The sequence below is a fragment of the Aureobasidium melanogenum genome (assembly GCF_000721775.1).
Source record: "Aureobasidium melanogenum CBS 110374 unplaced genomic scaffold scaffold_8, whole genome shotgun sequence".
Classification (NCBI taxonomy): domain Eukaryota; kingdom Fungi; phylum Ascomycota; class Dothideomycetes; order Dothideales; family Saccotheciaceae; genus Aureobasidium; species Aureobasidium melanogenum.
In genome coordinates, this window is record NW_024470060.1 from 152,529 (window position 1) to 168,468 (window position 15,940).

Below are 15,940 nucleotides of genomic sequence, written 5' to 3' on the forward strand. Positions count from 1 at the left end.
GAGCTCGCCTGTTAATAGCGAGCGAGTTCAACGCCTTCAATCTGATCCATTCCGTTTACTCGTGATCTGCCATAGAGAATAGTAACATAACCGTACACGCCAAAGGGAAAGAATAAGGACAGATCTGTCCCTTACTCTTCAACCTTCAGAACAGGGTAGGAAACGTCAACTTCGCCTTCGGGTGCAGCTTGTTGCTCATGCTGCTGCTGCTGCTGCTGCTGCTGCTCGTGCTGTTCACGGTGTGCCTCAAGCTGCTGCTCAAGTTGCTGCTCGTGAGTCTGCTGCTCATGCTCTTGGTGGTGAACCTGCTCGTACTGAGGCTCGAGAGTCTTCTCGTCAGAAGGCTGGTGGTGATCCATGTGCATGTCGTGATCAACGTGTTGAGGTTCAGGATATTCGGGATCGGTTTCGAATTCTTGGTTGTTAATTCTCTCACTGACCCATCTGCGGAGAGCCTCAATGACTCTGACGTTCTCGACCCAAGTGGCTTGCTTCTCGTCAGAATCACTGCCGTTACCAGTGCTAGGGCTCTGGACAGCAGTCGATGATTGAGAGGCAGCACGGAGAGCGGGATCAAGAGAGGACGAGTCTTCAGGTTGCTTGGCACGGGGAGTCTTGGCACCCTCGGACTCGGTCTCCATGGCATCAGAGTCCATGTCGTGAGGACGAGGAGCAGGAGCCTCGCGCTGGAGACGACCACCACTGTAGCGGCGACCTTCGAAGCCCTCGAATCCAGATGCAAGACCGGATGCAGGAGCAGAAGTGGTTGCAGGGTAACCAGCACCCATGTCAGAGATGGCAGTGACGGATGGGAGGCTAGGGTACATGGAGCTACCGTGAGCACTGCTCATGCTAGAGCGAGAGTGGGTAGACATGGGGGACTGGCCAGCAGAGGTGTAGGATGACACGGAAGCAGGGGTGAGGGCAGGAGTCTCCATGGCACTGCCGGAGTTGATGTTGGAGAGCGAACCGACTCCAGGTGTAGAGACGGAGCCAGAGTGTTGCATGTTAGGAGGGCTATCGCTACTGCGGTACTGGCTGCCGAAGCTGGGGTAGTTGGTGTACTGAGCATGCGATCCAGGTTGTTGGACGCCGGCGGCAGCGGCACTGTTGCTGCTTTCGTAGACGGTGGCTTGAAGCTGCTCGAGGAACTTATCAATCTCAACCAGGTCTTGCTTGGTACGGGCGTTAGAAGGCAGAGGCAGCGAGTATGACTGGGTAAGAGGGCCTTGAGACATGCTGCCACCGTTGCTGCTAGACATGCCCAAGTTGCCAGAGTTGTTGAAGCTATCAAGCAACGAGCTGGCAGTGTTGTATGACGAGCTGTTGTTGCTCGAGTAGTTGTTGCCAGTCGAGTATCCGTAGCCGGTGCTGATAGGGAGCGGCAGGTTGGCAGACTGGAGACGCTGACCAACATCGTAGTAGTTGCCAGGGTCGATGGCGCGACGCTTGATGTCACCGAGGAAGTCGTTAAGAGCTTCGATGGCGCGGCGGCGAGTATCCATGCTCTGAATGTCGGCAAGGCTGTTGCTGGCGGGGTAGTTGACCTGGCCATAGCCGGCATACTGGGGCTGCTGTTGAGGCTGCTGGAAGAAGTTGTTGTTGTTCAAGCCGTGGCTGGGGTGAGGGTAACCACTGGAGGCTCCCAAGTCATGACTGTAGTAGCCGTTGGAAGCTGAAGTCGATGTTAGCATGTGCTCAGAAAGGTAAGTCACGAATAGCTTACGTTGTGCTTGTTGGTAGTTATTGCCAGGGCCTCTGCTCTGGCCCATGTTCGGGTCAGGAGAGCGGAGGAGGACTGAGTCATCGGCGTGAGTCTTGACGTGCTTCTTGAGATCCTGAGGTCTCTTGAAAGCCTTGCCACAGAAGTCGCACTTATGAGGCTTGAGTGGGACATGGACGCGGATGTGAGATGTGATGTGATCGCGCTTGACGGTTGTGACGCGGCAAGAGCCCCAGTGACAGGTCAGGTTGAGGTTGTTTGTGCTCTTGCGACCGACGTGACGCTCACAGACGTGCTCCTGATATAGATGTTAGAACATGGACATGCGTTAAGGTGGAAGAGTACTTACGTAGAGTGCCTCAGCAGTCTGATGACGCTCACCACAGTTCAGCCACTGGCAAGTAAGCGAGTCAACAGTGCTGCTCTGACCGAGGGAAGGGGTTCCGAGGGCGTGTTGAACAGGTTGAGGCGAGGCATGCTGTTGCAGGGGCGACTGAAGCGCATGTTGAAGAGTAGGGGACTGCTGAAGCGACTGCTGTGCCAAGCTCTGTTGCTGGTGAGGTTGATGCTGAAGACTTTGCAACTGCTGGTGTTGCTGATCAGGCGATGCCTGTTGGAGTTGTTGAGCAGCAGCGGCGGCGGCAGCAGCAGCAGCAGGGTCAGGGTGATTTGGCTGAGCTGCCATAGCGGCACCAGGTGCAGCGTCGCTCATCTTGGGACTTTGGTCTTGGACTTTGGAGGAGCTCACTCTTGGCGAGCTTTTTGAAAGAGACGCGTCGAGAAGCGCTCGATGCAACAAAGACAAACAGAAACCTGTTCAGATATGTGAATCTGGATTTATACGCGATAAGTGAGAGAAAAGTTCAACACTTGAAATGTGAAGCTTTCAAAATGTGAAGGCTTGGGTATGAGCGGAGTCAAGACGTGTAAACCAGAAGGAGAGCCAAGGCAGGCAGAGCCCAGTTAAAGAGACAGGAGCGGAGAGCCCAAGCGCCGAGGACAGGGAAAGCACGTATCGACGCCAAGTGCTCGATTCAGCACGATCCAGCACTAGTGGCGCCAGCTGATAATCACACCCCCACAGTAAGACCATGGAAGCTTACAACCAGCTCGCTCTTAGATCGAGGCTCAAAGAGGCTCAAAGTCGACTCACCAGAGTATGGCTTTCAATCATGTCATGAGTCATTCTCTCAAAGACTGGTCTTCTTGACCTTCGTTCGGTCTTTCAGCTTGTTCAATCCAGGCGCTCATAGGTCCCAGCTTGTCCATCTGTGGACGTTGCATGGGTCTGCAAACCTAATGCCAAGTCGCCAAGGTAAAGTTTTCAGGCTGTGCCATCCTTCGTGGTATCATTGGTCTGTCGTGATCCTGGGAGCCGACTCGACTTTATCCAAATGTGGACACATCTGACGAGCGTTTTTTCAGTCCAATGTCCGGTGCTGATTCTTTGATCGCAACGCAGCCAGCCGTGTCACAAACTTGTGCTGGTAGGTGGGTGTCCTTAGGGATTGGCTTTCGTGCAGGGGGCACATAACTCGAAGTTCTCGGCATCAACGGCAGCTGAAAAGGAGGCGACATCGTTCCACTCCAGACGACCTTGGCTCTGTATGCCAATGTCCAAGACAAAATTCCGCTCTGTTGTCTTGGAAGTCCAGGAAGAAACGGATTCGATAGCGCGTGCAAAGAGGGGCTGCCAAGTCAATCTTTTGATGAAGGCTGTGCAACGATGAAGAGGTGTCCGGTGCCCCTGGCATTTCTCACCACATTGCGGTACGCGTCTCGTCGTATACTTGGCTTGGCCGGATCGTCATCTGATTTGCGATGTTAGACCTCGCACCCCAAGCCTTGGGCGCGGAATGATGTTCATACATACCTCCAATCATTTCAAGTGTTCGATTTCTTCACACGCAACATACCGAATCGTGATTGTGTCGTCTGCCTTCTCTGATTGTTGAGCATGTGGATTTCTGCGCATCGACAAAGCAGTGGCGTGGTTTCGGACGACGAAGCGAAGGTGCAGCCAAGCAAGAGCTGGCTGGGTATTCATAGCTTGGCAGAGATTATGATATGCCAAGGTATGTGAACGCTCAAGACTATCGTGTGTGCTCTGCGAAACCTGGTCGTAGAAGAAATAGTCTACGTCTTGGGTATCATCCCTACCGCATTCTGTGCTGCTCGAAGCTTAGAAGCTGGGAGTTTAAATTCCTCGTATCAGGTAAATTCAAGGTCTCTATCAGACCGCCTTTCGGATCACAAATACTCGTTCGAGGGAATAGACAGAGGACAAGGAATTTATGATAAGTAAGAAGCACTGGAGAGCCATGGGTAAGCAAGGCTCACATATCTCGAGCTTCAAACGACCAAATATGCTTTGCAAAATGTGCTAGGTAACTGCTACTCCAGCTTGTTAGCCCAATTGTTAGCCCAGTACTAATCATATCATCTCGCAAACCTATTTCAATCCCGTAAAAAGGGAAAGAAAAAAGGCAGAATCATCTGAAACAAAACATGGGTAAAGACTGTGGTTGAGGTTCGAACCTCACATGGCAATGCTAGTGGGTGTTTCAGCAACAAGTATTCTCTTCGTCACTTGCTCTCCATTGGATGAGAAACCCACATGTAAATGCGAGTCACAGTACTACAACGACATCGAGAGCTATGCACATGCACAAAAGAACATGGAACGAAGGTGTTCCAAAGTCAGCGGGTGCCGAAATAGTTTGTATTTCTCATAACTTGTAGCTTACAGCAGTGGACAGGAAGACTGGCAGTGATTGCAGGGAAGCAACAACTTTTCACGATAAGCGACATTATTTGTGAGAAGCCGAACAGAGAATCGAGAATCAATAAGACAAAAGTCACAATCAAAGGCACAGAGTATTGGTGATCAAAAAGGTTTGGTATTCATGAAAGAAGGCTACGAATTTCCATCGCAACCAAGAATCCCTAGCGTCTCCCATTTCTGAGATGACAGCCGCTTCTGATACAATTATTTCTCATAAAAGTCGTGATCCATTGATCATATTCCTTCAAGCGAGTACTCGAAAACCGAAAGAAGGCTTCCAAAGTTGACTGAGCGGCCTGTAAGCAAAACACGAGTTGCTTCAGCCCATCAAAGAGAAACCCTGGAGGGTATTATGCTTTCTGTCCAGCATCGGAGTGGTGTTGTGGATGGAGGTGTTGATAGGATAAGGAAAAGGGTAGATCATAGCGAGACGCTTAGATGCCCTCCTTGTTGGCCTTGGCAGAGGCCTCGTGCTGGTGCTGGTCGACCTTGTCGGAGGCAGCGCCGAGGGCACCAGAGACACGGCCGGAGATGGAGTCGTCGGCGGTGTTGCCCTTGGCCTGCTGCTTGTTGGCCTCCTTGGAAGCCTCAGCGGTGTTGCCCTGGATGGTCTCGGAGACGTAGTTGACGGCGTTGCCGATGGAGTTGGAGATCTGGCCAACGATACCCTCGTTAGGCTTGTCGACGTTAGGGGCAGACATTTTGATAGAGTGTGGTGGTGGTTGGTTTGGTTTGAAAAGTAGAAGAGTGATTTGGTTGTGTTGATGAGAAGAAGAAGCAAAAGGACAAAGGTGGTGGCTCTTCTTATACTTGTATCTTCGTCCACGTGCGAGTAGTGGGCATTCCACAATGATCGAATGTGTACCCACTCCAGCCTCATTCACTCGCCAACTGACATCAAGGCGTTTCCCCTTGCTAACGACATCGAGCCATGGTCTGACGCTATGGCAACTTAAGCCAATCGAGACTCTGGAATGGACAGACGGCCCCGCCAGTTGTTGCTTGCGTAACAAAAGTCCCTCTGCTGAATTGATCACGCACCCCTCATTTGGCTACGTCATAGCTTCGATCCAAACGGCTCTCTGGCAAGCAATACAATGGGAAATTGCAATTATTTTGGACAACCCGGCATGCTCAACTTGTGTAGCTCTAGATTCTTTCTGATTTGCTTCTTGGGCTGTGTTTTCCCTTCTGCTGTCGGACATGTACAAAACAACAGTGGGGGCTGTCAAGAAGCAGGGTCGATCCAGAGCTCCAGAGCGGGGGAAGCTTGAAAAGCTGCCCTGACCATCTTTTCCGTTTGCGGTAGCTGCTTGCCACTGACATCATTGTGGTGCTCGCTCCTGGCCGATGCCAGATATCATCTCGATCTTCATGCTGCCACCAAAGCTCGATCTAATAGCATGTGAATGAGACGGTGAAGCCGCGGCTTAAGCCTACGGCAAGATACGGAAGTAGGTATACGACGCTCTCGCAAAGCAATTTGCGTAGAAAAGGCAAGCAAGCAGGTTTCGGAATTGGTAGAAGACACGTATTGGTTTGTCTATTGGCATGAAGTCAAACAGCTCGGATGTCCTGCAGGGGTGATGACGACCCAAAGCTTCGCGATGATCTACTCGAAATAGCTGCAAATCCCCCTCGGAGGGGCTGTGTCGCCCATGGAAACAAGATCAGAATGGCTACATCACAGTAAACACAGGGGGTCCACTCCCAGTAGCAAGGTGGGCATACGTACAGCTTTGTGATTGACGACAGGTTGCAAGACAGTACACGAATCGTACATACACTCTCCCGGCCACCAACATGCAAAGATGCCGGGTTCGAGCTTTGCAGCGGCAGTGTTCTCGAATGCTGATATGAGCTGGAGGAGAGTCGTCTTGTCGACCGTCGTCTCTATGCTTCGACCTAGAAAGAGGGTATATTGACTGTACAAGATCAAGAAAGAGAAGGACAAAATATAAACAGCATTCATCAAGAAAACAACAGCCTAATAAGGCTCACCACCAGGCAGACGTGCCTTTTCAGGACGAGACAGCACATCATCAACACCCTTTTCAATCTGCTGCTTCAACTCTTCCTGCTTTCGCGCCTCGTCCTCTTGCTTCTTCCTCAACTTGTTCGCCATGTCCTCATCCACGCCAAAGAAGTTTCCCATTCCACCTCTGCCATGGCGAACTGCCACGGGCTCTTTGTCTTTGTCCTCGTTCGTCGTGGGAGCAGGTGTACCGTCGCCTAGAACATGACTTGTGTCTGCGCCTTCAAACCTGCCCGTTGCCTTTAGTTCGCGAGGACTGTAGTAGTTGCCAGCTCCTCCTCGTCCAGTGTGTGCGTATTCTTGATTGTGAAGAGCTGGGTGTGCAGTGCCGGCATAGTCTTCGGCTTCTTGTTGGCCGCGTTCGAGGTCTGCTGATATCTTCTCGTTTGTCGCGTTACTTGTCTTTGTCGCATTGAGTGCTTCAATGTTGCCTGCACCGCCGCGTCCAAAGGCCGGCATCTTGTCTTTCAATGAATAGGATGAGTGATTAAATATAGAGAGTGCGGAGTCGCAATGAGGCTTCGATCAGCGTGGTCGCGTGGGTGCGAATTCGGAGTCAGAGTATCTCGGGGGACGTATCAAAGTCTACGGAGAGCGATGTGCCTTGCTTCAGTCGAATGACCAATTGTAGAGGTCAAGCAGAGTGGTAGATTGCGAAAGACTGATCGTTATCAGGCAGACTTGAGAACATGACAACTGCTATGACGTATCGACAATTCTTGAATTCTTGGTATGTCAGGGGTGACCCTGTCGCTACATATGCTCGACCAGGTGTTCTGTCACGCTAGTTCCTCGATTGACTAACAGGGTCTCATTTGAGCATCATGCTCTTTTGAGTCTTTGAGTTGTATGCCTTGATAGAACGGCCGTACAGATGATCGATATCCACCTACAAGCAGCACATCAACCCTCTTCTCAATTCGTGCTGCGTGGGAGTATCTTCTGAGCTTTGTTCGATTTCGACCTCAACTGACCACAACGGCAAGACAGAGCCATACAGAGATCCCAAATTGACCTAGATCTGTCCTAGAGCTACTCTGATTGAAGTGCGAGGCAGTTGCTACCGAATGTGATCGAGCGAACGTGGATGAAATGGTGATCAGGGTTGCAACAGCAACATCCCGAAAAAAAAGGAGAAAAAAAGAAAAACAGTCCTCCAGCCTTCCCATGTACTATGAGATGTCACACGTGTAGCTATAAAAATGCACGATACTATGAAGAAATAGGGCGATGGCCACTGGGAGGCGATACACTTTCGGCTCTCAAAGGGCATGCCTGTGCTCTGAGAATATCTCTGCCTTTCTATGAGTCTACAATTTGCTTGTCCGCAGGCGAGTACGATGGAAGTCACAAACCTTAGAACACGAGGAGGAAGAAACTTGTGCCCACCACTTGGAACGGACTATACTTGACGACATGCAGAAACATAAAGCTAGAGCATCCCACTAGGCCGAAAAAAGGACAGGCTAAGTATGGATCGATTTCCTATTATACAATGGCTGCTAGTGATCTGCTATTACTACGTATTCCAATGCCTCGCTACGCTTTTTGGAAAAGTAACAACGCTATGCTCAAAAGAAACTGCAATGCGGCTATCGACAAAAAAGCCTCCAGCCCGAGATTAGCAATAATTATGAGATTGATGTGTTAGACACTACGGTTCCTTTTTCGATGCTTGATTCGTATGCGATGTGACTAGAATTGACGCGAACCATGCTCCGTAGGACTGAGGACTTCTTCTGCTCTGGCATCCGAACGAGCACCGGAGAAGCTAGGGTTGGTGAACTGAGGGACGGCACTTGCAGCTGAGGTCGAAGATGAAGCACTGGCTTGGCTGGTGCTTGCCTGGGTACTGGAAGGGGCCGTCTGTGTGTTAGACAAAGCTGGTGCGGTCGATGGCATTTCGCGGTTGGGCAGTTTCTTCTCGGGCATCTTCAGGTCAAGGGGTGTGGTGAGAGAGCCGCGTCTCAGCTCTTCAAGTTTCTCTTCGGGGTTCTGTAGAACAAGTCAGTCAAGGCAAAGGTTGATGAAGACGGGAACAAGTACATACCCAGTCTGCTTGCTCAGGAACGCCTTCTGCAGATGGAAGTTGTCCATTGTTGTCTCGTTCGCCCGACCAGAAGTTTGTTCTGCGAATAGGTGCTGGGGTGACTGGAAGGCTAGGACGCTCTACTTCGGAAGGGAACTCTGTAAGAATCAAGCTTTCTCTACGCTCGAACTGTGTGCTCGTTGCAGGAGATTTGGGGTGCACTGAGCTCCTACGACGACTTGACTGGGACTCATTGAGCGCGCGGACGTAGTTATCAATACCGGCGACGTCATCCCAAGCGTTCCTATTGTTTGAGGCCCAGTCTTCCCAAGGAGTATCAGTAGTGACCTTGATGACGGGAGTGGCCGGACTGTTGATACTAGCTGTGTAATCGGCAGATGGAATGGTGACGCCAGGTTGAGGAGTCGAGTCAGGAGAGTCAAGATCCTCGAGGAATCTTCTGGTAGGGGCAGAGGCTTGTCTTTCCTCCCATGGGAACACAGGCTTGGGCTTTGCTGTAGGCGGATCGGGCTTCGTCTTGGGTACCTCATACCACATGTCCTTGGGAGGTTCAGGGTAGGCCTTGGGTGGGCGGAAGAGTTCCTTGTCTTGGTTAAAGTCATAAGTGGTAGTAGGGAAGTTGGCGGCCTCAGGTTTTGAATGGGTGGGTGGCTCCATGCTATTCAATGTTAGCACGTGTGCTCTTGACTTATAGGCAGTTACAATTCTCTTACCGAGTCGCATCCCATTCTGCCTGTGGCGCAGAGAACCTTCTTTGCTCTATTGTCGGCGTGGGCTCAACACGGCCTTGGGACAGCTCTTCTCCTAGCTCCCTCTCTTCGGCAGGATCGGCCTCAGTAGTAAGAATAAGAGCTTCCGGCTTTGGGATAGGGGAGGATGCAGGCGAATAGCGACCTGAAGTATACTCGGCAGCCTAGGAGGTATTAGTATCAATGTATCTCGTGATGTTGAACAGCATCGCTCACCGGCTCCTTGAAGTGTCTGTCGTAGACTGCCCACCAACGATAGAGAAGTTCATTGTATGCTCCAGGTGTTGCACTCTGTGATCTGGGACTGTTCCAAGGCTTGTTCTTTCCAATGAAATGAACCACAGCGATTCGCGACTTGTGGTAGCGGTAGGCGGGCTCGTATTGGTAGTTGGCACTAGGGGTGCAGTTGTAGACGAAGCTCAGACGATGCCAGTTCTTGTGCTCATAATACTGGTTCAGGAGACCTTGGTCTGCTCCATCGAAACTGTCTCCCGTAGCAGCCAATGTCTTCAATGCCCAGTAGTCTCCCATGTGTGGTGAAATAACCATAACTCCAGTGTTGAAGGCATCGGGCCAACCAACATCGGGCGCACCAGCAAAGGATGCCTCAAGATCGAAGAGTTCATCGGGAGCGCGGAGCGCAACAGTGTCTGCGTCAAGGTAGACGATCTTACGGAATTGGGTCTGGCGCCAGAGGTTGATCTTGGTAAAGGCATCGCGGAGGTCACCACGACCCATTAGGTAGAGGTTGGCAAGGTTGGGAGAGGTGATGCGCTCGACTGGGATAACATAGTCATACAATGACTGCGCGGGGTTAGTCTTGAGACATTGACATGGCTTTGCTATCCCCTACCTTGAGCTCCGTGATGGTGGCAGGTCGTAGAGAGTCGGCAGTAATGAGTACGGCCAGCTTCTTCTTTGTACCATTATCTCTTAGAGAATGCGCAAGCACAGCGGCTCCTGTTCCTAGTTAGATTGTTGCGCATACGAAGTACTATCTTTGCTAGGAGCACATACCAGCAACGTACGAGTCGCTCGTAACCAACTAGAGGACGATTGATTAGCATATCCATTCGAGGAAGCAGAGGTCGTGAGATCGTGAAATCGTAAGGTCGTAAGGTCGTAAGATTGTAAGGTCGTAAGATCGTGAGTTTGTGAGATCGTGACTTGAATCGGACTGTTCGTGGCCAAGAATCGAGAGATTGTAGTACTAACCGTGCAATAGACATCTTCCAGACGACTAGCCATCTTGATGAACGGCAGGGCGAGATTCTGAAAGGGTGAAAGTAATGTCGAGATCGAATGAGGATGTGAGGATTTGTTGGGAGTTGGGATGTAATAACAAGACAGCAACGCTTAGACAAGACACCGCTTTATACAAGTCAATACTCGCAGGAATACAGCCGCTCGTCACTTTCAAGCAATGCAATGTGAAAGACAAAGGACTATGTGTGGTATAGAGTACAGTTTGCGGGAGGTGCAAGAAGGAATATAACCTCGAGGGATCAAGGAATGACAAAATGTCCGATGATGCGTTTGGCTGGACTGCTCGCTTGCTTGCCCCAGTCCTCCACACGATCCCCACTCTGCCCACTACGGCATCAAGCAACGATCTTCATGCGAGCATGCACTGCGGAACGACCGACCCATTCAGCTCACAGCTTCATCCTGTCAAGTCAATCACGAGCCTCTTCTCCGCAATCTTCATCTCATTGTGAGTCGTTTGGCTATCTGGTACGGTACTACATAAGGCGACTGCATTATCTTTCTCCGCACTGTCATGGTCGAGTCCGACACAAACTGGGGCGGCCATGCCATGTTATGACCCTCGAGAAGCACAGGCAGGTAAGCCCCTTTTCACGTTTTAGGAACGCCGTTAAGCTAGTTGTGCTCCCCGATGCAGGCCTACGTAGGACCAAAATTCACAATTCGAGAAATGGTAGACAAAGATATGGGAATACTTCATGAAACGCTTGATGAAGTTGAAGAAAATTTTGTTGTTTTTGGACGACGAGCTTTTGACTCCCTGGCGATAGCGCCGACTCCTGTACGTGCCGCCATAACAAGTGCATTGAAAAACACCCTAACCGTGGCTTATCATTTGCTCCAATCATGCATCACCGCGCATTTATTGCTGCTCCTGCTCGGCAGCGGGCTGCTCAGTCTGCTGCTCACCCTGCTCAGCAGCACGCTGGGCCTCAGCAGCCTGCTGGGCAGCGGCGGCCTTGGCACCGTAGTCCTGGGACATGGGCTGGACGACGCTCTGCTCCTCCTTGGGCTCAATGATGGTGACTGAGTCGGGGAGAGCCTTCTGGGGACCAGCCTTGCCCTCGGGGTCGGCACCGCGCATGATCTTGACCTTGATACCGAGAACACCCTGGCGGAGGAGGACGTGGCGAGTGGCAGAGTCGATGAAGTCCTTGGCGGGCTGACCGGAGTGGATCATGAAACCGTCCTGAAGGTGATTGTTAGTATTGAAATTGGCGCAGTGTCGACAGTGGACAACATACAGTGAACTTCATGGACTTGGCACGGGCGGCGCGCAGCTTGCCGGAGACGACAACCTCGCAACCCTTGGCACCAGACTCCATGATGAAACGGAGGACACCGTAGCATGCTCTGCGGACGGCGAGACCGTTGAGGAGCTTGTATCTGAGGGACTCGCACTGGGCGACAGCGGAGAGACCACGGTTCTGGACCTTGGCGGCGTAGAGCGAGACAGAGTTCTCGGGGAACTTGAAGCGCTTCTGGATCAGCGAGGTGAGCTCGCGAATGCGGCGGCCCTGCTCTCCGAGAACATCCTGGGTGTGGGTGGCGCGGATGATGATGTCGGTAACGGTAGGGGTAACGCGGACCTCGACACCAGAGTAACCCTCCTCAGCAAGCTCGCGTTGGAAGAACTCGTTGAGCTCGGCGTAGAAGACACCGTCTGCGCGTGTGTTTTAGTGAATGTCCCAATCATGTGTATATCTGAGCGTCTGCGTGCGTATTCTGTATAGAAATGATGCGGTAACAAAAAGAGCGATCGGATGCGAATAATAGAGTCGGCGAGAGTGTAGAAGATGCGAGAATAGCGAACAAATCAGAGGAGAGGCATACCGGCGACGAACTTTCTTCTCTTGGAGCTGCAGAGGGCAATTAGCGACTGGTCGCGAGCGCATTTTCTGGACGGCATGGATACTCACATAGCACCTGCTTGCTGAACGGCGGCCATGTTTGCGATCTGTGTTAATTGATCGAAAAAAGGAGAGGGTGTCTGGTCGCTGGGCGAGAGTGGTCGTTAGTCGTCAAAGTCGGGTTTCGCACACAATTCCACAGTGTGGTCGGATTTCGCCCAAGTGCGCTCCGGGCTTGGCTTGGCGCGCTAGTGCCTCGTCTGTGGAATCTGATCTGATAAGCAAGCCACGGGACTTTTCGCATCTTATCTCTTGTGGACGGAAGTACGTCGGCAGCTTTAGCCGTGGACGCCGACGGCATGACGCGCGCTCGAGGGTCGAGTCTATGCGCTGTGCTTGCTGCTGTTGCACTGAGGGGCAGAGGCAGAGAAAGGTGCTGCAGTGTCGCAAACATTCACACCACCAACCACCCAACACCAAGCTCCGAGCGCCTTCTCGCCGGATGCTGAAATTCTCTAGCGTGTCATGGACAAGATCAAAATCTCAAAGGTGCGTCTCTGCGCATGCCCTTCCGCATCACAACGAGGCTTGACTGACGGCTCGGTCAACAGGTTGACAATGTGACACTTCACAGAAGGAACGAACAGGCCACCGGAACTCTTCATATCTCTACCCATCATTTGATCTTCGAGCACCGCCCCGATGCATCCACCAAATCCCAAGGCTCGACCAAAGCCAAAGGTCGTGTCAAAGAGATGTGGATCACATACCCCATGATTGCGTCCTGTGTCTATAGACCCATGCCCGCCATCCTTCGCCAGGACCATGCCATTCGCCTACGCTGTAGAGACTTTACCTTTGTCGCCTTCCACTTCTCCGACGAGACTCAGGCTCGCAGTGTCTACGACAGCATCAAGGCTCTGACTTGTGGCCTTGGCTCTTACGACAAGCTGTATGCTTTTAGCTACGACCCTCCTCCGATTGAAAAGAACATCAATGGCTGGCAGATTTATGATGCCCGCAAGGAGTACAGGCGCATGGGCATTTCTCCCAAAGGTGCCGATCGAGGCTGGCGCTTGACTGATATCAATCGCGACTACGAAGTACGCTCCCATCATTACTCCTCTTACTAATGCGTCCACTAATTCCTTAAAGTACTCACCCACCTACCCCTCCCTCTTGGTCGTACCGTCTTCCGTCTCTGACAACGTTCTTAAACATGGAAGAGAATATCGTTCACGCTACCGCATTCCCGCTCTAACCTACTTGCATCCTGTCAACAACTGCTCCATAACCCGAAGCTCGCAACCAAAGTGTGGCATGTTTCAGAAAGAGAGAAACCCCCAGGACGAACGATTGGTTGCTGCCATCTTCTCTACATCAAAACCACTAGCTGGTGGCATGCCCATCCTTGACGACCAAGGACAGCAATTCGATCCCGACATGCAACAAGATGCAAGTCCTCTACGGGTCAAGCCGAAAGCCAGTACAGACAGCATTACCGGCATACCCACCGATAAAATCTACGGAGCTCAGCAGAGGAACTTTATCGTCGACGCCCGTCCACAGGTCAATGCTGTTGCCAACCAGGCCACAGGAATGGGTTCAGAAAACATGGAATTCTACAAAGACGCAACAAAGGAATACCTTGGTATCGCCAACATTCATGTCATGAGAGACTCCCTCAGCAAAGTGGCCGAAGCATTTGCTCACACCGATTATACTGAATTTGGCCCGAACCAGGATCTGCTTGCCAAGAGCAAATGGCTCGATTACATCTCCTTGGTCTTGCGTGGCTCTAGTCTCGTAGCTCGTCAAGTCGGCATCAATCACTCCCACGTTCTCATCCACTGCTCGGATGGCTGGGACCGCACCAGTCAGATCAGCGCTTTGAGTCAACTTTGCTTGGATCCATACTACCGCACCCTCGAAGGTTTCATCGTCTTGGTGGAGAAGGATTGGGTATCTTTCGGCCACATGTTCCGTCACCGTTCAGGATTCCTGAGCAGTGAAAAGTGGTTCGAGATTGAGAACGAGCGTGTTGGAGGCAACCGAAAGGCTGACAGTCTGTCTTCAAACAGTGGCAATGGAAATGCTTTTGGCAATGCACTCTCCACCGCCAGGGGATTCTTTACCAAGAAGAATGACAGTAGGGAATCTTTTGATGTCAACGATGCAGGTGATGGCTCGTCCAATCCAACCCCGACTTCGAAAAGCGCTAAGCACGCAACTACCAACGTCAAGGAGACGAGTCCTATCTTCCACCAATTCTTGGACGCAACCTACCAGATGCTTCGCCAATATCCTACCAGATTCGAGTTCAACGAGCGTTTCCTGCGCCGTCTGTTTTATCAGCTTTACTCATGCCAATACGGTACTTTCCTCTGGGATAGTGAGCGCGCCAGAGTTGAAGAAAAAGCCTACGAGAGGACGAGAAGTGTTTGGGACTATTTCCTCTCTCGTCGAGAAATGTGGATCAACGATCAGTATGATCCTACCGTTGACGACAATACTTCTGGCAAGGAGCGCATTATCCTTCCTGATACCAACCAGGTCAAGTGGTGGCACGAATTGTTTGGTCGTACCGATGTCGAGATGAATGGAACCGTTACTGCGCCTACTGTCAGCTTGCCAAAGGAACCCAAGGATCCCATTGTCACTGGTATAGAGAACTCGGAGATATCTGTAGGGCCCGCTGCAAATGGCAGTAGTTTCACGGGTCAGACCGCAAGCGCTTTTACCAACGGCGCCGCACGTCTGACTGCTGGACTGGGCAACCTAAGTCTGGGTAGAAACAGTGCAAGTGCACCCAGCAGCCGACCTCAATCTCCACCAACCAACGAATTGATGCCCACGCGTACCATTGACGAGAAGATGAGACCAGCGGCGACCAATCAGCCAGATTCAACTGCAAATGGCCGACTCTCATTCTCAGCATTTGCAAGAGACAATGCCTTTAGGGATAACTAGATGTGAATTTCTTCATAGCGTGGCGTTTTGGGGTCATGAATTGATGATAAGGATGGAAAGTATTATGACTTATCAGATACTGTGAATAGAACGGGGCTGGCATGCGAAAATGAGCTCATATGAGGATGAAGACATGGAACCAATGGTACAAACTGCAAGGACAGCAGAGATGGCATGAAAAGAACAAAATCCATAAATGCACATGAGAACACATGCATCTTCAAACCACTTGACCATAATCATGTGCGACTGGACGTTGGTATAGAACAGCCAAGACATACACGCGTACGTCATACCGTTCCAATCTAAATGCCCAATCCAAGACAACGGAGGCACACCGTTCCCTGTTCGTTGTTGCATCGTGCATCCTCTATGTTCCGAAAAGAAGGTGGAGATCCACATTTGAAGCATGAGCTCGTCGGACCCCGTGGACATCCTGTTCCTTTATCTATTCAACCTCTCCCAACCTAAATTTTATTGTTACCTCAACCACCCTTGAACACAGAAGCTGA

General features: G+C 51.3%; 6 protein-coding genes across 6 annotated transcripts; 1 reads left to right on the forward strand and 5 right to left on the reverse strand.

Annotated features, from left to right (window-relative positions):
- Positions 1-362: 362 nt before the first annotated feature.
- On the reverse strand, positions 363-2,147 carry M437DRAFT_10349 (uncharacterized protein; the record flags this gene model as incomplete). Its single annotated transcript, XM_041018559.1, has 3 exons — positions 363-1,675; positions 1,727-2,021; positions 2,073-2,147. Coding segments are annotated over 3 exons (1,683 nt in total), but the record flags the coding sequence as incomplete, so codon positions are not given.
- A 2,795-nt stretch (positions 2,148-4,942) lies between these two features.
- On the reverse strand, positions 4,943-5,209 carry M437DRAFT_74644 (uncharacterized protein; the record flags this gene model as incomplete). Its single annotated transcript, XM_041026272.1, has 1 exon — positions 4,943-5,209. One exon carries the CDS (start codon positions 5,207-5,209, stop codon positions 4,943-4,945), a length of 267 nt encoding a protein of 88 aa, XP_040880410.1.
- A 1,286-nt stretch (positions 5,210-6,495) lies between these two features.
- Positions 6,496-7,002, reverse strand: M437DRAFT_46455 (uncharacterized protein; the record flags this gene model as incomplete). The annotated part of the gene is made up of 1 exon (XM_041021272.1): positions 6,496-7,002. The coding sequence occupies one exon, from the start codon at positions 7,000-7,002 to the stop codon at positions 6,496-6,498; it is 507 nt and encodes a 168-aa protein (XP_040880411.1).
- A 1,552-nt stretch (positions 7,003-8,554) lies between these two features.
- Positions 8,555-10,590, reverse strand: M437DRAFT_46942 (nucleotide-diphospho-sugar transferase; the record flags this gene model as incomplete). Its single annotated transcript, XM_041021348.1, has 6 exons — positions 8,555-9,251; positions 9,307-9,506; positions 9,559-10,146; positions 10,196-10,302; positions 10,360-10,387; positions 10,558-10,590. 6 exons carry the CDS (start codon positions 10,588-10,590, stop codon positions 8,555-8,557), a joined length of 1,653 nt encoding a protein of 550 aa, XP_040880412.1.
- Positions 10,591-11,470: 880 nt separating this feature from the next.
- On the reverse strand, positions 11,471-12,556 carry M437DRAFT_47066 (putative 40S ribosomal protein S3; the record flags this gene model as incomplete). Its single annotated transcript, XM_041021378.1, has 4 exons — positions 11,471-11,797; positions 11,853-12,271; positions 12,442-12,467; positions 12,528-12,556. The coding sequence occupies 4 exons, from the start codon at positions 12,554-12,556 to the stop codon at positions 11,471-11,473; spliced, it is 801 nt and encodes a 266-aa protein (XP_040880413.1).
- Positions 12,557-12,983: 427 nt separating this feature from the next.
- On the forward strand, positions 12,984-15,428 carry M437DRAFT_46773 (protein phosphatase; the record flags this gene model as incomplete). Its single annotated transcript, XM_041021319.1, has 3 exons — positions 12,984-13,007; positions 13,070-13,561; positions 13,614-15,428. The coding sequence occupies 3 exons, from the start codon at positions 12,984-12,986 to the stop codon at positions 15,426-15,428; spliced, it is 2,331 nt and encodes a 776-aa protein (XP_040880414.1).
- Positions 15,429-15,940: the final 512 nt, after the last annotated feature.